The 24244-nt window shown below is 30.0% G+C and overlaps 3 protein-coding genes across 4 annotated transcripts; 2 read left to right on the forward strand and 1 right to left on the reverse strand.

Moving 5' to 3' along the window:
• The first annotated feature begins 4012 nt into the window (after positions 1–4012).
• LOC124948280 (flavin-containing monooxygenase FMO GS-OX-like 6) lies at positions 4013–7546 on the forward strand. Of its 2 annotated transcripts, none has more exons than XM_047491663.1 (7): positions 4013–4395; positions 4492–4711; positions 5559–5700; positions 5830–6072; positions 6213–6363; positions 6455–6729; positions 6880–7546. In XM_047491663.1, the coding sequence occupies exons 2-7, from the start codon at positions 4503–4505 to the stop codon at positions 7090–7092; spliced, it is 1233 nt and encodes a 410-aa protein (XP_047347619.1). In that variant the 5' UTR covers positions 4013–4395; positions 4492–4502; the 3' UTR covers positions 7093–7546. The 2 variants fall into 2 exon arrangements, with proteins under 2 accessions (XP_047347619.1, XP_047347618.1); XM_047491662.1 differs by having other exon boundaries at positions 4018–4395; positions 5830–6141.
• Positions 7333–8630, forward strand: LOC124948281 (dynein light chain Tctex-type protein 2B-like). The gene is made up of 6 exons (XM_047491665.1): positions 7333–7461; positions 7648–7699; positions 7817–7956; positions 8161–8294; positions 8370–8503; positions 8565–8630. Exons 1-6 carry the CDS (start codon positions 7454–7456, stop codon positions 8610–8612), a joined length of 516 nt encoding a protein of 171 aa, XP_047347621.1. The 5' UTR covers positions 7333–7453; the 3' UTR covers positions 8613–8630.
• Positions 8631–8724: 94 nt separating this feature from the next.
• Positions 8725–23745, reverse strand: LOC124948279 (mucin-5AC). Its single transcript, XM_047491661.1, has 11 exons — positions 23521–23745; positions 16650–16803; positions 15901–16030; positions 15481–15598; positions 13189–13270; positions 12071–12122; positions 11894–11993; positions 11717–11810; positions 10374–11392; positions 10043–10249; positions 8725–9968 (listed from the first exon to the last, which is right to left on the reverse strand). The coding sequence occupies exons 2-11, from the start codon at positions 16771–16773 to the stop codon at positions 9834–9836; spliced, it is 2061 nt and encodes a 686-aa protein (XP_047347617.1). The 5' UTR covers positions 16774–16803; positions 23521–23745; the 3' UTR covers positions 8725–9833.
• Between the last annotated feature and the right edge of the window lie 499 nt (positions 23746–24244).

Raw genomic sequence — 24244 nt, forward strand, 5'->3', positions numbered from 1 at the left:
GAAAACATTACAGATAGGAGATATCTTTCCTCTTTTGGAAAATCTGTAAATTTTAATGATAAATTGTAAAATAATTGATAATTGTAAAATAAATATTAAATACTTAAGTTAATAAATGTAATATATTATAATTAAAATGTCAGATATGATGGTTAAGACATTCATCGTTAATTTTTAAAAAATTTTAAATAAACATGATTTTTATTTCTAATATTTCGACAAGAAAATTGAAAAGCATTATGGCGTATTATATATTTGATTTAAAACAATGTTTATTGTATATTAAATTTATAAATGTTTAATATTTAGTTTGATTTACACATATTTTCTTTGTTGTTAATTCTTTTTTTGTTATCGTTATTGATTGAAATATTAATTTATTTCAATATTTATTAATAATTAATACACAATGTAATTAATTGAAAAAGAATTATATTTGTAACTTATTTAATTTCTTAAAGCATATGTCCCCACTTTGAATCGTATTGTACAGAGATAAATTTAAAGTCACGTGGTTAGTAAATATCCAATCAAACTCTAGCCCGTCATTTTATTTTCTTCTGCGCAACACCAGTAGAATTATCGCATATTAGCATATAAAGCTCGTTACTTCGTCTTTGTATATTATAGCATTAAAACTTCATAACTCGTAATTCGAGCTCGAATTCGGTATTTTTAGATTTATTACAGTTTATTAAATAAATATGTCAACGAAAAGAGCAAACAAACAAAATCAATAACAATCATGGATATAAACAAAATAAGCAAAATTAATTCTCAGTCATAATCAACTATCAATGGATAGTGTATCATTAAGTCAGAAAAAATTCTAGCATTAGACTCATAAGTTTATCATACATTATTTAAACAAAGATTCAATATGAAATCAAGAATTTCAATATTATGTGGAATATAAAGTTTATTATATAATAGTAATACAATCCAAGTATCCACTGTCAAATAATTTAATAAGCTGCCGATAATATAGCACGCGATATGAAAATGACAGATGGGCATTTTTCCATATTTAAATAACAAATGTAATAATTAAATTTCATATACAAGATTAATTTGTTTCGTATAAACGTGTCTTTATTATAGTACATAGATAATTTGAAAAAAGAAAAGTGAATGGTTATACATTCACTTTTTATGCATAATCATATTATAATATATTATGATTATACATAATTATGAACATCATTTATTCGTTTACATCAGAGTAAAATGTTTTTTATTAACACGAAAATTGAGAAAATTGAGAAACAATGCTAAGGTTTTCTACATATCAATTAATATCTGTTGATATTGTCTGGAGCTCGAAAAAAAAAATCTTTAATACTCGAATTAAATTTGTTTATCTTACTATTATGTATTAAGTTTCTATTGGAAAAAGCGATAAATCTGTCATAATTTAATCTAGTCTACACGTCGTTTATTTTCATACTGAAAGTTAAAAGTTTTTATATCAATATTTTATAAACTATAATACATGAAGTAATGGATAACGAAATGTGATTAGAGAAAATCTCTTCGGATTTGAGGACATTTTAATATACTTTCCATTATTTTACATGATAATTGAAAGAATAGATTAAATATTAGTAATTTTATTAGCATTTCTAAGAATATGTAGAAAATGAAAAAAATTATTATATCGATACACTAGGGTTAATAAACAATACGATGCACTTAATTGATAAAGATTATCAACGAACATTATAATAATGGTATTTTCAAATATCATCTTTTTAAGTTAATATGTACATTTTGATAAAGACATATTTAAGAAGAGACAAGTTAGAAAAATACTGTATGTCAAAGACACATTTATCAGTCGCACTGATAAAAATTCGTATGTACTCGTAGAGTTTATAATAGAATATTTAGTAACTGTAAATCATCGTATTATTAATTCTCAAATTTTATTTTATAGGTACGGATTATTCAAAACGATTGAAATAAGTTTTTGTTTAACTTAAATTTCTTCATTTTTACCGCATTATTGATTTGTGTTTAAACTTTCCATGTAAGTACTGTTAGTATTACTTAATCATATTGTGTAATAGCAGATAAGCATGTCATAGAGAGTGTCGCAATAATTTAATATTCTAACGTTTTCAAAGTAATTTCTTTTAACAGAATAAGTTCAATATCAAAGATTTGTTTTGATTACACTATATTTGTTTATTCTGAAACATAACAATCTCTTATGTTATTTAATTAATAGATGATGTTCATAATACAAAGGACGTTCATTTTGTTCGTGCTTATTACTTAGTTATACATATTGCGTGGTCTAAAGTGATAAACGTGAAACTTGTTTGTTTTAAACGTATATCTTGATTTGTATATCGACAAAGCTTAAATGAAGTAATTTACAAAGTTTAAAATATGAAATAAAGAAGAAAACGATGTTTCCTATGTAATTTTGCGTCATCTGAGATTCGTTTCGAATAGAGTCGAATGAAAATGACAAGAAAAATAATAAGATGAAAATAAGAATTAAAAAGTACATGATGTACGATAGTTCGGTCACATATTCGCAAAATAGAAGAAAATGACAACATTTCGTCGTTCATGAGATAATTCTTGTCTGAATTATACTATATATAGTTTTGTAGTCTCGACGCTCATTGAGTAACGAGAAAAGTTAATGTTGATGTCTTTCTTTCTTGAACAATAACCCTATTCTAGTATATATTTCCTGTAGATGTATATAAGATGTATATTTCCTATAGATGTATATAATCGCTATTTTTACAATTTATTGTATTACTGTCTCGCGCGTGATTAATACGGAACTCGTGATAAATAACAACGTATGATAATGAAGAGGAGAAACGTAGATATGTCCTCGAGTATACGAAGGATACTCCTAAAATTAGTAAAAGAAAACGAAATAAAAAAAAGAGAGAAGAAAATAGACAGAGACTAACCTCGCAATGGACTTTTCCGTTTCGTTGCCTTGAATATAAATTTCACTATAGTCATGAATCTAAAAACGAGCAATTTTCAAACACAATTAGAAGAGATAAGAAAAACGTTAGGAGAAAGAAAGAAATACAAAAACAAAAATGTATATGACTCTTAACTAGAATTACACATATATATCAATATAATTATAAATCATGCGTACAACTGATCTTTATGATGCAATCATGCGTACAACTGATCTTTGTGATGCAATCATGCGTATGATTAAATATTGTAATTGTTATAATTGCAAACTAAGTTTAAGTTAATCTAGTTTATCTTTAAGTTTAATCTTTAAGTTTAAGTAAAGCTAGTTTATTCACGCAAAATAAAAGAGACACGATTGCGAGATTCTTTAAATTGGCATCGTTTCACAGTTCATATCGCTTTTAACCAGGAAGTAATTATTATAATCAAAGTCTCGATTGAAGAGAAAAATATGTTATTCCAGAGCAATTTTCTTTCCTCTGTCGTAATCTGTCGAAAGGAAAAGGTGCCAGTTTCCTCTCACCGCATTAGAAAATACTGGCCAACACATTACTGCCTTCTTTAGAATTTAAGAGAATGTTCGGTTGCAAGTGCAAGTGTTATTGCTATCGTACATTCATTTAGAAATTTGTCATATAAATGTAAACTTTCTTATGAAACAATGAATTTCTTTAAAAAATTAATATACATTAATTAACAAAAAAAAAAAAATAATGAATTAAATTTGTGATTAATGATATTAAAAGATTTTAACCTTACGACATATGTATGAAAGAAACATAAAATATATAAATTTATTGAAGATAACATTATCGATGAAAAAATCTACATAAATTTATTGACCCGAAGAAAAAATTTATTTCATTCATAAATATCGCACTTCCCTAAGTGAGTTGTTTATTTGTATCGTTTATTTGTATAATACCTCTCACACTAGGCTTGACTGATGACCTTACGCATTTAAATATTTCGTCAGAATAAGCTACTCAACTACGATTATGAACGCGTCTTTCTAGAAAGAAATATTTTCCACATTTACATAAGCCTTTGATCGGAGGGGCAAGTAGAGAGGCCAGCGAGACATTATTGCAATACGCATTTGACTTTCGTGTGGACAGTCTTAATACAGCCTTTGCTTGAAACAGTTCGGAGCTAACTAGCCTCTGTGTAGCACAGCTTAAAACGATATATCATTGTGAGATTCCTTTACCTAAATCTTCGTGGGGTTATATTTAAACTCTCCTGTAACGAGTTACACTTTCCAGTTACACGTGAAATAAAAATATTATAAAATAATATTTAAAACGCCGATATTTTAGATTTATTTAATCGATTATTTTTCGATCTGATTGTAATCTACGAAGAAGTACCATATATAAAGAAATTTTTATTGTAAAAAATAAAGATATCAACGAAAAATCTAATCAAAGTGTATGTGAAATTATACAATTCTTCATCTGTTTTAATTTTATCACGATACTATATCATTCGAATATTTTTTTGAATAATTGATAATAAAATACACAGTAGGAGAAAACATGCCGAGTAGTAAAACGAGAGTCGCAATCGTTGGCGGTGGTGTTGCCGGTTTGATCGTGGCTCGTCACGTAGCATCTAAACCCGACACCTATAGTCTTACCCTTTTCGAGCAAACCGATCAAGTGGGTGGAACATGGGTTTATACTGATGAGACCGATATTGATAAGCATGGATTACCAGTCCACAGCAGCATGTACAAGAACCTCAGGTTTGCTTTGAATAATATCTTATCGGTTATTATATTGTTTAAAGATTATTCTTTCAGCTACCACTAATATATATACAATATATATACATATATATATATACATATATATATATATATATGCACTTCTAATTTCTTGTATTTTGTATGTGTATTCTAAAACATTCGATAGATCCTATTTGATGTTTACAAAGTTTATAAACATTAATAAAATACATATTTTGTATCTTATACAAAAGCACTTATTTTCTGTTGAGTTACAGAAATGAACAATTAACAAATGTTTTAAAAATGTAAAAATATCATTTTCTCGTGAGATTATTTTATTTTTTCAAATTTATGAATATATATATCTATATCTATATATAAGATATATATATAAAAGATATATATATATATATATATATATATATATATATGTCTTTTTTGTGTAATATTTTCTTGTAAATTTTTTTTTTATAAAGTGTAAACAATATCTACTTCATTAGCATTATTTTTATTCTTTTTTTTAAAGCAATTGTTTTAAAAAGTTCCCGTATTTTTACATGTACAAATATATGTATTTCGTGACGATTTTTCGAAGATTATAAAGAAAGTGCGATAAACTTTATTGACATATGATACACTTTTCGATTTATTAACGAGATGATTATGGCGAGTTATTCCGGAAAATAAGAGATACATGACCGAACGATAAGATTTATTGGTACTTTAATCATGAGGGTACGCATTTCCTTCAGAAGATAGACTTAAAGTTATGACGATAAAGATTGTAGGGTAAAAAAGAGATATGTAAATAAGGAAATAAAGAGAAGAAATCGATAAGAGAAATTTGAAAATTCTGACATAGGACGAACCTTCCTAAGGAAATTATGCAGATACCAGATTTTCCAATGAAAGATTCGAGTGGTCCATCCTTTGTTAATCATAATGTGATACGTCAGTATTTGTGGGATTACGCGGAGCATTTTAATCTTTATTCCCATATAAAGGTACTTGTAAAAATACGAATACCAAAAAACGACAATATCTTATGTTACTAAATAATTTAAAAAAACAGCAAATCAATTCTAATTTTTATAATTATCTTTTAACGTCCAGTAATAGATTTTTAATTTTAGTTGAATACTGTGGTTAAACATGTAGAACCAGAAACATTAAGGAACGGTCAAACAATTTGGATTATCAAGTATGAAGATTTAGAAAACAAATTGGAGGGGACTAAGACTTTCGATGTTGTTGTTTTATGCAATGGTCATTATACGGTCGGCCACATACCGCATATTCCAGGAATCGAAAGTTTTCACGGTACGTGTATCCACAGTCATCAATATCGAATCCCTGAAACCTACAGCGGAAAAAAGGTATGCATCTTAGGTGCGTCTTGGTCCGGAATCGATATTGCACTTGAAGTATCACAATATGCTGAACAGGTACAATGGCTTTTTTTATTTTCGATAAAAATAATTTTCTTATAAGGCATTCTTATCTTTTGCTTCGTTAGGTTTATTTAAGCCATAACTTGCCAAATCCGATAGATTCGAAATTTACAAAGAATATTGATCAAAAACCAGGAATTGAATCTATTCAAGGAAATATTTTTACTTTCCTTGATGGAACTATTGCCAAAATAGATAATTTCATATATTGTACTGGTAACAAAATCCGAAATATTACATACATTACAACTATAACATACATTTTTTGTCATCGAATTTTTTTGTCATATCAATTTTATTGCTTCAGGTTATAAATTCACGTATCCCTTCATGTCATCTAAAGTTGATATACGTACGGACAATAATCACGTTGAACCTATCTATAAACATTTGGTGCACATTACCATGCCTAATTTATTTTTCATGGGAATACCCGGACTCGTTATTCCTTTTCCAATGTTTCACATTCAGGCGCAATATATTGTAGAAATTTTGGAGGGTCGCATCAAGTTGCCCTCTCCTAAAGAGATGTTGGAAGATTTCGTAAAGGAAAAGAACGCTTTATTGCAACAAGGGGTTCCTGTAAGATTGTATTTTATTAGTTTTTAATCGAGCGTTTTCTCTAGACTTGTATAAAATAAATCTTGCAAATTTTATATATTATATTAGTATTATATACATATATAAAATAGTTAAGATATTTTTTCTCAAGTCGAATATTTCTTTCAACAGTTAAGGCATATCGTAAAGCTCAAGGAAAGACAATGGGCGTACTATGATGAAATTGCAGCAGCTGCAAACATACCGAGCTTTCCTCCTGTCATAAAGAAGATTTTCGACCACGTATCTGAAATGCGCGATATCGATTTTACCAGTTACAAAAATCATCAATATCGCATAATTGACGATGAAAATTTTACTGTTTCTTATTGTAAGCCTTGTTAGGGTCTACGCGAAAAGATAAAAGATACATGAGATTTTATTTCAATAGTGGAAACGGACCACATAGCTTGGTACTCGTTCACTGCCTGTTTCTCGTTCAATGGTCGAAATGTATATCTTTTCATTTCTTAGACCTTGGCGACTTATGCTTCATTACCATCGATCATTCTTCGTTGTTAAACTACGAAGAAACGGATTAAGAAATATTACGTTAAATGTATAAAATCATATAAATGATGGCATTTATTAATTTGCTCTATTGTTTAGTCTTTAAGGGTTCAATGCATTGACGTAATATGATCAACGATAAACGATTAAGAAGATACTTCTATGACATAGAAAGGATAGTAAAAAGAGAAACAAAATGTTATTGTAATTATATATTTTTGCTGATAGTATGTTGCTATAATTAATGACGTGAGAGATATACTCGGAATAAAGAATTATTATCATGAAATACTAAATTAAATTCTTGACAATCCAAATATGCATTATCACAAAATTATGCCCTTTCGTAATTTATTTTAATTTTTCTTCCATTCTTTCCCGTTTGAATAGTACGCGTAGAGATAGCAGCGCCACCGCTTGTCGTCATAACAACATATCATTGGTATAAACAAGTCTCAGTATTACGATTTTATGCTACGCGTGAAAAGTGCTTGTAATTTCTTTGATATTAATTAATTATCATTTGCAAATGGAAAACACTGACATTATTGAAAATCAGGATCATCCGAAAAAGAACAAGACAGAAAGATCAAATGATTTTCCAGAAAACCTGAAGAACCTGGAAGTGGAAATATTAGGTGCCGAAAACAGTGAAGTGTCTGAACCTGTATATCGAATTCGTCCGCATCTTTATGATAAGTAATATATTTACTGTTTATATTTTTATTAATAAAATAATATTTTTTTTCTTAATATATATTAATATTATTTTTCGAAATTTGGTTATGTCATCGAAAACACATATATTTATGTTCTACATAAATATAGAAAGTTACGTTCGCAGGTAATATATTTATTATATCTTGTTTTTTTTTTTTTTTTTTTTTTTTTTTTTTTATCAAGGTTTAAGCCTTTAAGCGCAAAAGAAGTGATACACAATGTATTGTTTGATCAGCTCTCTACAAAAACATACAATGCTCAGGATGCCGTCCAATGGACCAAAGATATAGCAGACATAATTAAAGAAAAAATTAAAGGTGATAGGAACTCTTTGAAGTTTATTAATAGGTATAAAAGAAAAGTAAAGATTTGTTTCCTCTTTTTTTTTATAGAATTAAAATTTAAGCGTTACAAATATATCATAAATGTAGTCTTGGGGGAACAACACGGCGCTGGTATAAAAATGGGAACAAGATGTATTTGGGATGCAGAGGCAGATGCATATGCTTTCGACAGTTTTATAAATGTGAGAACAACAAGATCTTATTAGTTACTTATGAAGTATTTTAAATATAACATTTTTGCAGGATACCATATTTTGTGTAGCTACTGTATATGCTATATATTTTTATTAAAATGAGTAAAAAACATTACAAGGTGAAAATACATTGATTATAAAAATTCAATATATTGAATTATAAGTTTGAAAGTTTAGATGATTGCAATATAAGAGAAATAGTAAATAAGTTATATTTTAGAAACAGCATGTAATTTATTAAAATGCAACTTATTATTACTATACACAGGACGCATGCAAAACATGGCACAGTTTTTATATACAATAATGAGTAGTAATTATTTTTATTATTTTGCAATGCTTATCAATATACTTATGTATGTAATATAGCTGTAATATAGCATTACATCTATACACAATTCTTATTAGATTTATATATGACATTAATATACTAAAATTATTATAGCACCATAATTCACGGCATTGCACTATGGTTAAAGAGTCTCTTATATACTAATTGTTAGAAATATTTAATGAGATTCTATAAATTTAAAATATATAAATCGAAAAAATTAGTTAAGCACACAAAGATTATTTTATGATATGATCTTTTCACTTATACGTCAATCCATATATTTATTTGTCCTTTATGATTGCTTTACAGTAATACAAATCATATGTGCATGGTTTTAAATAGCACATAATCGTAGATTAATTTTTTATATAGATAATTTCTAATTTCTTTATATATAGATAGTACTATATATTACTTCTATTAAAGAGAGCATATGTAATCTTGTTATAAGCAAGTAATTTGTACAAAGATTAAAGTCAATGAACATATGATAATATCTTCACATATATAGCATGGAGCTAATAAATTGGTCAATTATACACTAAAGTAAATACTTTCTATATTATATATTATTATATCAAATATGATATTGTAAGAAAGTATAAGAAACTTATAATTATTAATGAAAGTATCTATATAATGGAAATAGAAATAAATAGTTTATGATTATCTAATTTTTCGTCTTATCTAATGACACATGAAAGTACACTTGTATATTAAGAGAACTAAATTTGATTTCTTAATATGCATAATCATGTAATCTATCGATTAACTGTTTATTAAACAGAATAGCAAGTGTATTTTATTTATATTAAAATTATTAGATATTCAAAATATTGGCAAGAAGAACAAATATAATCTACTTAATTATGTACCAAAAAGCCTTGACTTGAAATTTGGACATATAGTGGAAGACGCAAATAACAATATTATCTCTCTTGTTTTGTTAACATACCCTATCAATATAGTTACTTTTCAACTAAATTACATAATGACACATGGTAAGGCACAACAGAGTGGTAGGCAAACAGGTACAACCGCTGCCCCACTGGAAGATTTACTTTTACTCTTGCTAGACGCCTCATATTCGTATTTTGCACTTCCCTTCTGCCATCCTCCCTAAGAAATTAAAAGCAGATACTTAGAATAGCTGGAAAAATTGAAAATTGAAAGTATCGTGGAATGATACTTACACTAGATTGTGACATAGCTGCACCAAATTCTTCTTTCTTAGTAAACTCAGCTGAACCAGGAGGATAATATACTGGTGGTCCAGCAACGTTCTTGCTCTTCACCTTAGGCGGAGTATGAGGCAGAAAATCAACTTCTTTTTTTACGGCTGGTGAGTCTTTCTTTTGTTGTTCTTTCTCTTTTTTCTCAATATCTTCCAATACCTCACGCTTAAATGTAACATACATAATAAATAATATAATAGATCGATCATTAATGATTAATATTATTATCATAGTGTGAAGGGACAAGTTCTCCCATCAATCGGTATCATGTATTTTGATTGTACCTTACCTCGGAATCGGAGAACGACGCCATAAGATCTTCGAGTCTTGCCGGTGGTCCTTGTTGATCGTTTGGTCCTGAAGGTTTCGCATTAACAGGATAAACTTGTACTCCTCCTGGGGTTGGGAAAGGCTTAGGTAGAAGTACCTCGTGATCTTCGGCATTTTTACTTGGAGGTACTGTCGTTGTAGTGTTAGAGAATTTATAAACAGTAGTGGTACCAGGTGGTGTTCCTTGAGAAGGTACTGGATAGTAATTCGTTCTTGTAGGTGTTCCTGGTTTATCTGGCGTCGGATGTCGTCCAGCAGAAGGTGGTCTGCTTGGATAGTGCTCCTCGAGTCGATTTATCGTCGTCATGTGAGTTTCATTTATTACAGGCGGTTGATTTTGATAAACGATAGTAGTAGTGTTACCAGGATAATCTGGTCTATCAGACGGTGGTTGTCCATTAGGAAAATTGCCATCTACGTGATAATACTTCTCATTTCTAGTGACTGTTGTTCTGGAATCGATATTCGTCTGGGGTGGCGGACTTGGATGATAATTTTGTGGAAGTGTTCCACCTGACGAAGGTGGCAAACCATGATGGTCTTCGCGATAAAATTTGGTCTCTTTGTGAAGTGCCGTTGATTTTTTCGTCATTTCTATGGGTGGTTGACTGCTGTATTTGATTGGTCCACCCGGTCCACCTTGTATATTCTCGGTTACAGTTTGATAAGTGACCGTTTTGTCTGTGGTGGAAGTACCAGTTCTGGGCAGAGTATAGGTAATAGTCTGATCGCCGGGAAGTACGGCTCCTCCTGGCAACGTGCCACCCGGTAGATATGTTTCTGGTGCTCCTGGTAACTCATAGGTGTATGTTTTTATAGTTGTTGTTACTTTCGTGTTGGGACCGGGTGCCAAATTGATCGGTATCGCTGGTGTTGGCGACGGTACTGGGACGTATTCCACGTTTCCGTATTCCTGGCCAGTGTTCGTATGCATGGTAGTCACTGTACTTGGAGTGGGACGTGATTCAGTCTGATAACCTGAGATATTAAACGATTATTGACTTAAACTTACGCCAAGATTATTAAATGGCGCTGAAGAATGAACATGACCGTAATTTAAGTTTTTCTAATTTAGTTTTTAGAATTATATGACGAAAATTGTCAATTGAGTTCTTATGTCTTTTAGATTGTTATTGCGGGTTTTTTTGTACTTTAATAATGGAAAAAGGTCCTACGTGTACTTACCAGTACTTTTTTTGATAATTTAATTGTTCTTAATACAGTATTTTTTATTATGAAAAACAACTGTGTTATTGTCGTTTTAAATATTAGAAGGATAATAATACTTAAAGATTTACGTACTAGATGAATCGTGTATATATTTTACATCTCGATATTGAGTTCCTGGAGGAGGTGAAGTTTCCATGGATCGAGATGCCGAACTATCGGAGAATACCTAAAATATCAGAAATGTTTAACGTTAGATATTATAAATAAATTGACTACTGAATAGATTATTTATCTTATTACAATACTCACTAGTTCTCTATTAACCGTAGACTTTTTAGCGGTAGGTTCAGGACTACGGTGACCTGTTTGCGTTTTGCTTTCTTCATAAGTAGTCTCATGGATATTATCACTGGAAATATTTTCATGTAATATTGTTTCTTTATTTCTATAAAACATTATCCTCAATGACATAGTGTGTAAACTTACATCATTGGTGTAGTAGTATTCATCATCGCATTATCTGCCATTGCCCATGAGTCTGCAAATTTAAAATACATTAACGTCTTCGAAATCGAAACATCAAGATTTATAAAATTCTTATTTGGTAAGCGTAACCTTCCATAATTCAACAGGCCACTTCTCTCTCACGGTCATCTTTCTCTCCTTCTTTCTTTTAAACGAGGAGTAGGAGGAGAAGGAGCCACGCAAAAATTGGGTCAGCGTTCAGCTATACGCGATCCTAATATGGATAGGCTCGAGTATCGTATACATGTACGCGTTATTGCAGGGGAAACGCCAGCGATCTCCAGTTATCTCGATTTAACCGAACACCGTGAAAAGTGTCGCTACTTAATGGCATGTTTTGTTTTGTTTTGTCACCATCTTCAATCTGTATTTCACATAAAAACTAAACAACTAATTGAGACATTAGATATTGCACGTATTTCGTGATATTTGTGATTTCCATTTATGTAATTGTAAGACTCATTATAATGATTTCTTCGTAACATATTTCTAAATAAATTTCGTATAAATTTCTAAATAAAAATATCGTCATAGTGTTTGCGTATGATTCATACATTCGCATCATTATTTTCTTTATTATCTTTTTTGTTCTTTAAAGAGACGATCAATGAGATAAAATATTTACGAAAAAATAGAAGAAAATTTTTTCGAAGATTTACATTATCAAGATTTGCCTGTCTATATTGTATTAAAACGTCGAATCTTTTTCGTTTTATCGTATTCATTGTCAATTAACCGTATACCTGCAAGGCCGTTGCACGCCTTAAAAGGAGCGACACGAGAGACCGGCCTCCCCTTCCTTCTACGATCGCTTAAAACGCGCTCGCACGCAACACGATTCGTCGCGGACACATACGGCCAGTTTATACCAAGAATCGAAGTCTTACCGAACTCTAGAGTTCGCTCACAAAGCTCAAGTCGAATCAAGTTGATCTATGTATATTCTTCTTAAATTATTTTGTACGAACATTTATCACGAATGATAATCCATTGTTAAGTATAAACAAATTGTTTATTCGATGCTAAAAATAATTATGATCTAATGTAATATTTGATAAATTAGAATGAGCATCGCTTACCGACTGGTTTTCCATCGATGCTCTTGTTATACTGATAGGACACCTGTTTATAAGCAACGGTTTTGCTTTGCCCTGGTTGAACCTACACAGGAAAAAAGAATAATATTTTAATTAATTTTTACATCCGGTAATTGATCGAATTTAAATTAAGGAAAGTCTTAAATTCGAAGAATGACGAGCATGTTAATCTTCTATTCATCGATCAAGAAATAATTTAAAAATGTAAACTATTCGTTTGTTCTCGTTACATTCTTTGAAAGAGCAATTAGTTTGAATTAATACGAATACGTGGGTCGTCTTTTGAATACATAGACTTTCCTTGTATGACCCTGATTAAGAGTATTCATCGTAATTGACGTTGGCGTATTGATTGTTAATGAATTAATGAAATATTTCATTTACAAAAATTTTTTATATATTCCCAATTCATTCTTCGTACTATAAAATATTATTTTGATAATTGTTTGTGAAAGATACTTGCGAAGCATTCCGATTAGTCGATCAACGATTCTATTCAAGCTTACAAAAAACTATTAGAATAAAATGTTACGCAAATCAAATAATCTGTATCAATAATTGTTAAAGCCAAAGATATATATTTACATTGAACTATGAACTTACAATTGGTAGATTAAAATAAAAAAGGAAAAAAAAAAGAAAAGAGATAAGAAACGAATGGTATAATAATCGTAGCGATTTTTCAAACATGTTTCAGCATGAAAAAAGATTCCTGAGTTTCTCGTAGATGCCTTAAGGAGATATTTTAAAGGAAGAAATCGTGTCCCGTTTGTGGCGGTGTGAGAACGGACGAGCAAATTACACGTACGGTCGATTTATTTTCGTTGAACGTTAGATCGGAGGCCGCAGGAGCTGCGATTATCTTAGTCTCAAGTATAGGCGTGATATCACTCTCTAACGTTTCTAGCCAAGGGATCGCATTAAGCGCATGTCGATGTACTTATGTACACACCTATGTATATATATATATATATATATATATACATATATGCGTGTATATGCATGTGTATACGTAAGTACTCTCGTATAGAGATTTTGTCGACACGTAGCTCGAGGGCAAACGCACCGAGCAACGTAATCTTCCGTGTCTATTATTCAGGACGTAAAATCGTAAAGTGACGCGTTTCGAACTGGTAATCATTGATTAAAAGGTTTGAAAGAGCAGCCACGCGAAGAAATGACGAACGATTCTCACATTAGGTGCTGGAAGCGAAGAGAAGAGATGCGATCACTTGCGACCAAACTTAACTCTCTATAACAGCTTATCTCAACTTATGGGTCTTAAATTTTTAATCGACCATAAAATAATAATTGCTACCTTATAGCAAAGCGAGAGAAGTGATTAATTTCTAAGTAATTTCCAGAAAATTTTCCATAAAATGTTTTTTGGGAGTTCGTGAGAATACTGCATCTTTTAAAATGACTCTAATCTACTAGATTCTTAAAAATTGTATGTATATTGTAAATATTTGGATAACGGCACCATTAAAGATTAATAATGTAATTGAGCCCCACTGTAAAAAGGTTGAGAAACGTTGCTCTATAATGTCCATGCAATTTTAAATTTACACATTCATATATTTATATTTTTTTAAATCTTATTTTTTTTCTGATACAAAATTAAATATTTCTTAATATTCGAAGGTTAATATTTGTTAAATGTAAGTTATACTTTTACTTATTTACACTAATATACGTTATATTATTAGTTTTACATTATATAATATAATTTTTTAGATACAAAAATTAATATTGGATAATTAGATCATTCGTAACTTTTTTACGAACTTAAGTTCAGTTCTATTTTTATTGCAAAAAAAAAATAAAATGTTTGACAATGATGTTCATTTCTGAAATGAATATTTCTGAATTGATTGAAAATTTGTTGATAATCATTTTTTTAATTTTCGTTTAAATACGCATTACTTCGTTTAAATGTAATATATGAATTTAATAATATTCGATGCTCTTGAAGTTTCTTTTCTCGCTTTAATTTATATTAATATCTCTAGAGTTTTATAGAGACGAGGAAATAGTGGATACCAGTATGTTAATTTGTAGTTACCATACGCGTTTCTTGCTGTTTTCTTTCTTTCGTTTTTTTGCCGTCGTTAGATGATACATTTGATTTCATTCTAACGAAACGTTTAAGTTTAAAATGAATGATCATTGTACAAGTTTTGAAAAGGTAAAAATTTTTTTTTTTTAATATTGCATAATCGATCTTACTAATATGATTAATATCGTTATCAATCATAAAATATTAATTCTTACATTTTGGAGTTCTGCATCGAGAAGTTCTAATCCTGGTATATTACTGGGCACACCACTAGGAACTGTACTCACAAATTTTTCAGTGGTTGTTTTGGTAGAGCGTGTTGGTGATACAGTCCTGAAAGTTTATTTTTTATAATTATTTTTTGTCGTAAAAATTATTACATTCTATACTTCTAATTTCTTTTACTAGTTTCATTCTTATATTGTTAAACGCGAAATCGTAGGATCGATGATAAACGCGTTTAGAATTTATACATTATTAATTGAATAAATATTATTATTCTTAAAGAATAATACAAATTATTATTCTTAAAACAGTTTTAAAAGAGTTAAAAGAGTTTCTTCAATTATTGTTTTTGATATCACATACCATGCGTTGTGTTAGGAAAGAAATGTAATCTTTTATGAAAGACTCACCTGCCCTCGGTGACCACTCTAGTTGGATTCGCAGCCACACGGTATTCGACTTGAGGCGAGAGAGCTCTTCCACTTCGACTTGGAGTGGCACTTCTCGAGACGCTAGTCTGAAGATCCTCGAGAAGTGCATCTGAAATTGTTCGAAAAGTGTCGTTTAATATGGCACGAGAGAGAGAGAGAGAAATTTCGTTACTTCTCTAGAAACGTACGAAGACACTCTGGACGTGACTAACTTCATTATTATTTTATTCAAAGTGAAATTATTTTCATTAGTTCATCTAGTTAAAAAATATCATTCTCGTATTTCGATTTGGATGAAATCGTCGAAAGAGTGATTTATGCTAATACTTTCAAATGATTAATAAGTATAATTATTAATATTAATGTACATTAGTATATAAAATACATTAGTAAAGTGACTGATTTACAGTAGTTCTTATACGTATTTCACAAAGAAGGAAAAGTGAGTGGGATGACAAAAGTAAACGACGAGAATAAAATGTCGAGCGTTGCTATTATTGGTGCATGCTCGACGCTACGAGATTAGAAAGGCGGACGATGACGATAACGACTACGATTGGTAATGCATAGAAGCAAGACATTTCTTCGACGGTAGAGATTTCAATGCAATTTCGAAAATGGCCGATCAAATTCGCCGTATGGATAGCGATTTTTAAAAAACGTCAATCACTCGATTAAAAACTAAACAGATAGAATTACATTGTCTAGTGTCATGTTTAAATTGTTACCTAAATTGTTTTCGAGACTGCCGGCCGTGACTGTGCCGTGGCTTTGGCCAGATATAGGACCGCCATGACTCACGATCTTTCTACTGGTGTGCGTGCTCGTCCTCTCCCTTACAGCCGTTGACATCGCGTTCCTTGTAGCCCTACCTCACGATACCTAAATTAACATTGATAGATTTATTTAATGAAATCAACATTGAATATTTTTAAATCATAAATTTAATTTAATATAATATTCAAGATGTAAGAATATAATAATCATTATTATATATAATATTTAAGAATAAATTAAATTAAGATATACAGAAATATTTGAAAGTTTTAATAAATTTTATCAAGCCTCGTAGTTTTAATTTATCATTAATATAGATTATCTTGGATAATCTCTCTTTAATATTTTATAGATATAAGCGTTCAATAGAAAGCTTTATCTATTTATAGAAGCTTGCATATATTCAAAACGATAAATGCATAGGAATTGGATCTACGGGTGTGGTGCAGGAACTTTAGTTCGGAGCCGGTTTACCTATAGCACGTTGTGTTCGTAACGCAGGACATCGACATTCGTGTGGGTCGTAATAACATTTTTCCAGCTCCAACAAAATTTGCAAGTATTCACATAATTATTTACAATTTATCTAAGCAAGTCGATTCGTACCTTGTTTTCTATTAATGTAATCGTACATTACTATAATCTTTTCTCTTAATGTAATGTCATTGTCGTTTAACAAATATCTGTATTTCTATAAAGTATAAAAATATCGTTCCTAGAATCTATATTACACTTTGAAACGTAATCCTCGCATTATTTTGAATTGTTTGCCAAGTTTTAATAAAATTTTGATATCAACCCTAGGTCATAAATTTCAAAATTAATTTTTAATTTGCCACATTAATTTAATTAATATTTCTATTTTACATGGTAATTCGTGATTTTATAGCTATACTAAAATACTTTTTTCTATCTTATATACCTTTATTCTTTTTTACGTAAATTCATTAGTAGAAATTCATTAGTAGAAGTAAAAAATTACTAATTCCTAAATAAAATAACATGTACCGTGTTATATAGAAAGTATATGGTATATTTTTACAAAGTTCAAGAGTATCATATTATGATTTTCTACCTAAGTTTAAATGGTGATCGACTTTCTCCACGAAAATAAAGCATCTGATGGTATATTGGGCAGCGATGCGGGAGAATTTAGCTGACTGGATGCTATTTCCTCGAGAAACGCCAAACGTCTTGTTTATTCCGGCTGAGGCACCGATACGAATGGGGCCAAGGGGCCAAGGAGCCTTTCTGAGAATCGACCACTAAGAATCGTTCACTTGAACGAGCTCCTACGATCTCCGCTGAAACGACTTCTTACTACGAATTGGCCTAAAAGCTGGACGGAACTCGTAATAATCAACGAGCTCATTATAGATGTGAACAAATGACGAAATTTCCTCACGAAATCCATGATTTTTTCAATCACCTTTCTAGTTTATTTTTTTCTTTTCTATTTCGTCGTCGTCATAAAATCGCGAAAGATCATTGTGCTTTTCTGATCTTTCTCTTCGATAATATCTCGTTTCTATTAATTCAGATTTATCTTCCTGAATAAAATCTCGTCGTAATTTTTTTCATCTATTCTTTGAACATCGAAAGAAGTTCGCTCAAAAAGTTATATAATATTTTATTTTTCGTAATCATCCAAACGATTTATTAATCTTTTGAATCTAATTAGATAACACGATAGATTTAATTTGTAGGAGATGGTGAACGAACCAAAAGATTAGAATAAGTCATATTGTCTATGTTGATCCGAGGTCATTGGGGGATCATGATATTCTTTCGTGGTATTGAGAGGAGGTCCTTCTCAGTCTGTCTTCTTTTTTGACGAAGATTTACGAGTAGTTAACGAGTTGTTAACAAGAGTATGTTTGAGTATGTACACGCGTTCACAGTAGATCGTTAAAAACACTTTAATCCTCCTATACGCCACTGTTAGGAGAACGAGAAAGATAGACAAATCGTTCTCGTGACCACTTAAATGCCTGACGTTGCAAAGGTTATCTCCGAAAATTTCTTCGTAGATCATCTTGAGATTAAACTCTCATTCAAAGTCGACCGATGATGTTTTGTACGCACGTTATATATGTATATGCATATATATGTAAATATGTACAAATATAGAATATACGTAATTATTCGATCACTCTCCCTTACTCATTTGAATGATATTTACAATACAGTGGTGTAATCATTATGAAGAAAAGATTAAATTTTCATAAGCGAAGTTCTTCTTCATATTATTTTATTAAAAAATATTCTTATGCAATTTGTTTTTTTTTTTTTTATTTAAAATTCCGAACGCAAGGTGAAATTATTTAATATTTCAACATCGAATTCAATTTATTAATAAATTATCAATTTAATGAGCATTTTTTATTACAAGAAAATATTTAAATATGTTTGTTAATATCTCGAATTGGAAATATCGTTTACGATTATTCTATAAAGAAACAATCATCCAGTATAGATTTAGGCAGAATTGATCGATCAGCTATTAGACATTAACAAATATGGTAAATTGAAGAGTCTCCGTGATTACGCCATTGTCAACTACGATGTAACCGCTTTTAAGCACATCGTTAACAACGAGTTACAGTCTTGGTGACATTGTGGATTGTGACTCAAGGTCTGCGCGTTAATCAAAATGATGATGACTGTGATTGCGTTTGTTTCGAGGATATATTCGTCATTATAAGTTTTGGCAAAAAGTGTTTAATAGTTATATCCTTTTTTTGGTTAAATTATATTCTTTGTTCCTCGGGGAATCGGCCAATGATTCAATGGATTTATGGCTTGTTTTCGTTCAAAAGAGACTGCCAAATTGCACCTCTATCTTTTCTTTCGATCTCAGACTTCGAATGATATACAAGAAAGATAAAAGCGTAGGTATATCGTATTTAGAATCGCGAGACTAGAAACACGATAAACATTTAAAATCATTATTCTACGCCATTTATAATATCGACATGCTTTTGCAATTTATATTTGCAAATGTAATCAAGGCTCTATTCGTCACGCATTTCATAAAAATGAACCTTCATTCTTTTGCAATCGTTAGTATGTACATAGTATATACAACCTTCTCGATAGTTACGTTGACAAGGTTGTTATCACCAATGGAAAATGGAAACGTACAACAAAATCAATAGTATTCACTTCATTGTATTATTTTCATTCCGTCTTCTTTAGTTTTATCGTTAATTTTTCTGCAGCATCAGAACGTTTGTTAATTTTATATGATATAAGAGAGACAATATGAGTCATGTTTATATACCACTGGCTTTTTCATGAATTCAGAAATTTAAACATACCTTGAGAATTTAAAACTAATGAAAGTATAAAACAGTTTCAACTTCGGTTTGCGATATCGATAATTTATGCACAGATAAAACGTTTTACGATAACGATCGTGCAATAGATTACATGTATTTTAAAATAATTTAGTTTAATGATACAATTTAATGAATCATAGATAATAAAATCCTGCTATTAAAATTTCCAAAGACTAACCAATTGACAAATATTCGTTAGAAATATTTCTTTAAGTCAAAAAAAAATTTATATTCTCATAAAGGAAGCGATTATCCAATATGGAAGTGTGAACAACGGCACGAGTAGGAGAATTACATGGAATACGAACGATCACATAGCCGTTCGATCGAGCTAATTAAATTTCGGGTGACGTTCGAAAGAACACATGTCCGATCATGAAGAACTGACTAATAGATAGTCTTCATTGATGATTAACACTGTTATATTTATTTAGTTCAATTTAATTTTTGTATATTTGACAACGATCATCTATTAGTAATACATTCTTGATATAATACATTATAGGTTAAATAATTAAAAGTAATTGAACATGTCTTAATTATAAATCGTATCGAACGACTACAATTAATTAAATTCATTAAAAATCATCACAAAATCTTTCTATGTTCGTCTAATAAAGTCGTTAGATGGTTTGTTAAGCAATTTATTAAATTTCTGTTGGTCTTGTAATGAACTTTAATTGTCGACCTTTCTATTCCTTAATAAATATAATTACGATACGCCCCATTTAAGTTACTTCACACGCGTAACTTGAACGTAGTTTTCGAAAGACGACCTTGCGTTTGGTTACTAATAGATCGAGCATGTATAACCTTAGCTTTCTCTCTGTTAACATTCTCCTATATCGAATTTCCTCAATGCCCGAAGGGAAGAGAACCTAAGAGATCCCAAGGTTAGTATGGCGAACTCTGTCAAAACGCGACTTCGTTCCCCTCTTGATCCCATAGCAACTCAGACGGAAAGAAATCCTTAATATTCTTCCAAGTGAATAAATACTCTATTACATGAATAGAAGACAGTATGATTTTTTTCTTTTGGTTCCTTCTTATTTATTTGATAAGATAAAGATAGTTGGCATCTTTCATCAGATGAAAATGAAGATTAGAATTATCATTCGCTTTAATTTAATTAACAATTTAATGTAATAAAATATCTGCTTTTAGTTCTTTTTCACAAATTAGAAAGTTAACGATTTAAATGATTTCATAAAAATAAATTTGAAAACATGTGATTTCGAAAAAATTGCAAAAGTACAGTTAAAATTAGCAAACGAATAATAACTATTGAAAAATAGTTTTAAAACGTAAAATCTGAAAATATTATTACTTCAATTTCTATTTTCAGGGAAAAATAATATGTAATAATTCTACGAATGTACTATAGAATATAGATAGTTCGCGACTTTACGAATTAATTTTTTACTATTCTTTTTCTGTAAAGTAAATAAACAAAATGAAAATGTATATTTTCTACAGACCTAATTCAGTAAACGTGTCTTTTATTTTTGATAATATATTTTTTTTTATTAAAAAGTTTAATTGCGTTAAATAAAAAATAAATATTTTTGGTATTATGTCATATAAGAGAAATCTTAAAGCTGATCATTCGTAAAACGAGAACTAACTATATAGGTATAAATATATATATATATATATATATATATATATATATATATGTATATATATAACGTATGACATTACGTGGGTGACGAGCTGCCTGACCAACCGGCGGCGCCCGGAATCTCGTCTCATCTCCTTTTTATCTCTTTCTTCTCTCGCGCCGCCATCTTACCCTCCTCCAACCGTTGGCCACCGATCTTCGTTCTTTGTTTGATCCGCATAAATATAACACTCTCACCTAACATAAGTTAGAGATTTTCTGTGTTTTGCGTAGTTATTCGTAGGATTATCGAATCATAAAATTCATAAAATTCACAAAATCTTAAGGGACCTACTTATCATTCTATTATTTCTCATATTTATAATTTAATGTACTATTATCAATTAATTAATTATTTATTTGTTGATATATCCTAGAAATATGGCATTATTTAATTATTTTGCAAGATATTTGCTTGTTTAATAATCGAATTCTCTATATATAATATGTTTATATTCGCATATATAAATGTAAATATTTTTTAAGATAATTACATTTAAAAAAAATTCTACGCGCATATTTCGTTCGTTCATATTTCGTGAAAAAAAGACGTAGAGTCGTATAAAATCACGAAACTACATCGGCGAACCTGAATCTATTCTTGTCTTGTTAGCTAGTGGTAGTAGTCGCACAAAGTTTCGTACCAGCGGCTTTTTGGCATTATGCCTATTTTTGCTCTTGCTTTCGTCCTTCAACGTCCCATTTACCCCGCTATACAAAAGTTTACATTATTCATTTTCATTTTTATATTGGAACCAAAAAACTTTTCTTTTCTATCTCATATCAATATGTGTTTGTAGCGATTCGATGATTTATTGTGTAATGTACAAACTTTGTTATATTTAATATTTTTATTAAAAAAAAAAAAAAAATCAAAAACGATAAAGAGAAATGTAAATAGTTGTCGTTTTGATGGGCACGCGTTCATAGTTACGAAAACCTGTGGAACGAGCTATACATAGGTAAAACCTCTATAAAAATACAAAGAGAGATTTGACCTTCCACCTATCCAAGAAAAAGAATCGTTTGGATCGCTTGGATTGTTTGGTCTTCGGATTACGTATTCCAATAAGAATGTTTGATACTTATCGTCGTGAAGCTACCATACGTGTGATATATTTATTTTCTACACTTTTATGTTTGTTAATGAATTATTTTTAAATTATACGAAATAACGAAGCTACAGAAATCAACTATAGATACCGGTTATATGCTTAGTTGGATTTAAATATAAAAAAAGGATCACCACGCTTTAAATAATGACACATGTAGCATAATGCCATCCACTGTTTACGAGTACTTGAAACCGCTAAGATGTTCTTTTTTGATCGTGAAGAGACTAATCACTGTACAGTGTACATTGACAGACCACGTCAATATATGTTGAATTGATATTTAAATACTTCATTTCAAATTAAGAACATTGAAGATTTTTCTGAGAATATAATTAATTTCTAAAGTATTAATTAATAATTATGATAACAATGACAATACCAGTTAGTTGATAAATCATGGCATTCGAAAGAATTAGCCGATCATCCGAATTATATATATTTCCTTTTTAATTTGACAAAAATCATAAAATCGATTAAAAATTCATTAAATGAACGATGAACAGACAGAATTGATTTCAATTTCACGCGTATTGCTTCGTACTAAATAAAAATTAGCCAAATTTAGAAAATAATGAAAGATAATGAGTTCCTTGTGGCAAAGAAATACAATTAATGATATAAATGATAAATAAGAGGTGGTATAAAAATGAATCAAATCTTGCAGATTAATTACTTATAGATTTATGAATCTAAGATTATTTCTCACCTCGCGAGAAAGGAACTAATCCCAATTTGATTTTGTTGAAATGACACACCAACGATTCGACTAATTTTTTCGTTTCGTTTTTTTTTCGTTTTTCCTCTTGATCGCGTGTCACAAGATAGATTAAGTAAGATCGGATCGACGGATCGATGGATCGCGATCAAGAAGACGTTTCACTGAGAGACACCGCAGTGGCCGTCAGTCTAGAACTGGTTGTATCCACTTGAGCCTACGTTCGCGGGAGTTCGCCGATACACGCCACGAAACGTACGCACGCACGCATGCGCGAACGCGAGTATAGCATAAGCGCCCGTCAGGTGTTCGCTCATTGCCTTTTTCTTTGATTTTATTCTCTTCTTTCATCCTCAAAATTTGGACAAGACTCTTCGTCTTTATTTTCCCTCATTTTTTTGTTATTATTTTTTAATCTATTACATTTAAATTTGGCGTAATCTTTAGTTATACAGATGTATTATTTGAGTAATACATCATTAATGAGAATTATTAATGAAAATTTTTTTATTATGGTAGTCATAATGTAAAAAAATTTAATTAAACCAATGATAATAATGATATACTTTAATTATCAATGAATCTTTAATAATCTTTAGATTATAATATCAGTAATGATATCATATTAATTAATAACTATAGTCTTTGTTATATCGATAAATTAAGTATCATATGTATATACATAGGTAGATACAGAGATATACACATACAACTT

This window comes from Vespa velutina, chromosome 4, assembly GCF_912470025.1.
Source record: "Vespa velutina chromosome 4, iVesVel2.1, whole genome shotgun sequence".
NCBI classification, from domain to species: Eukaryota; Metazoa; Arthropoda; class Insecta; order Hymenoptera; family Vespidae; genus Vespa; species Vespa velutina.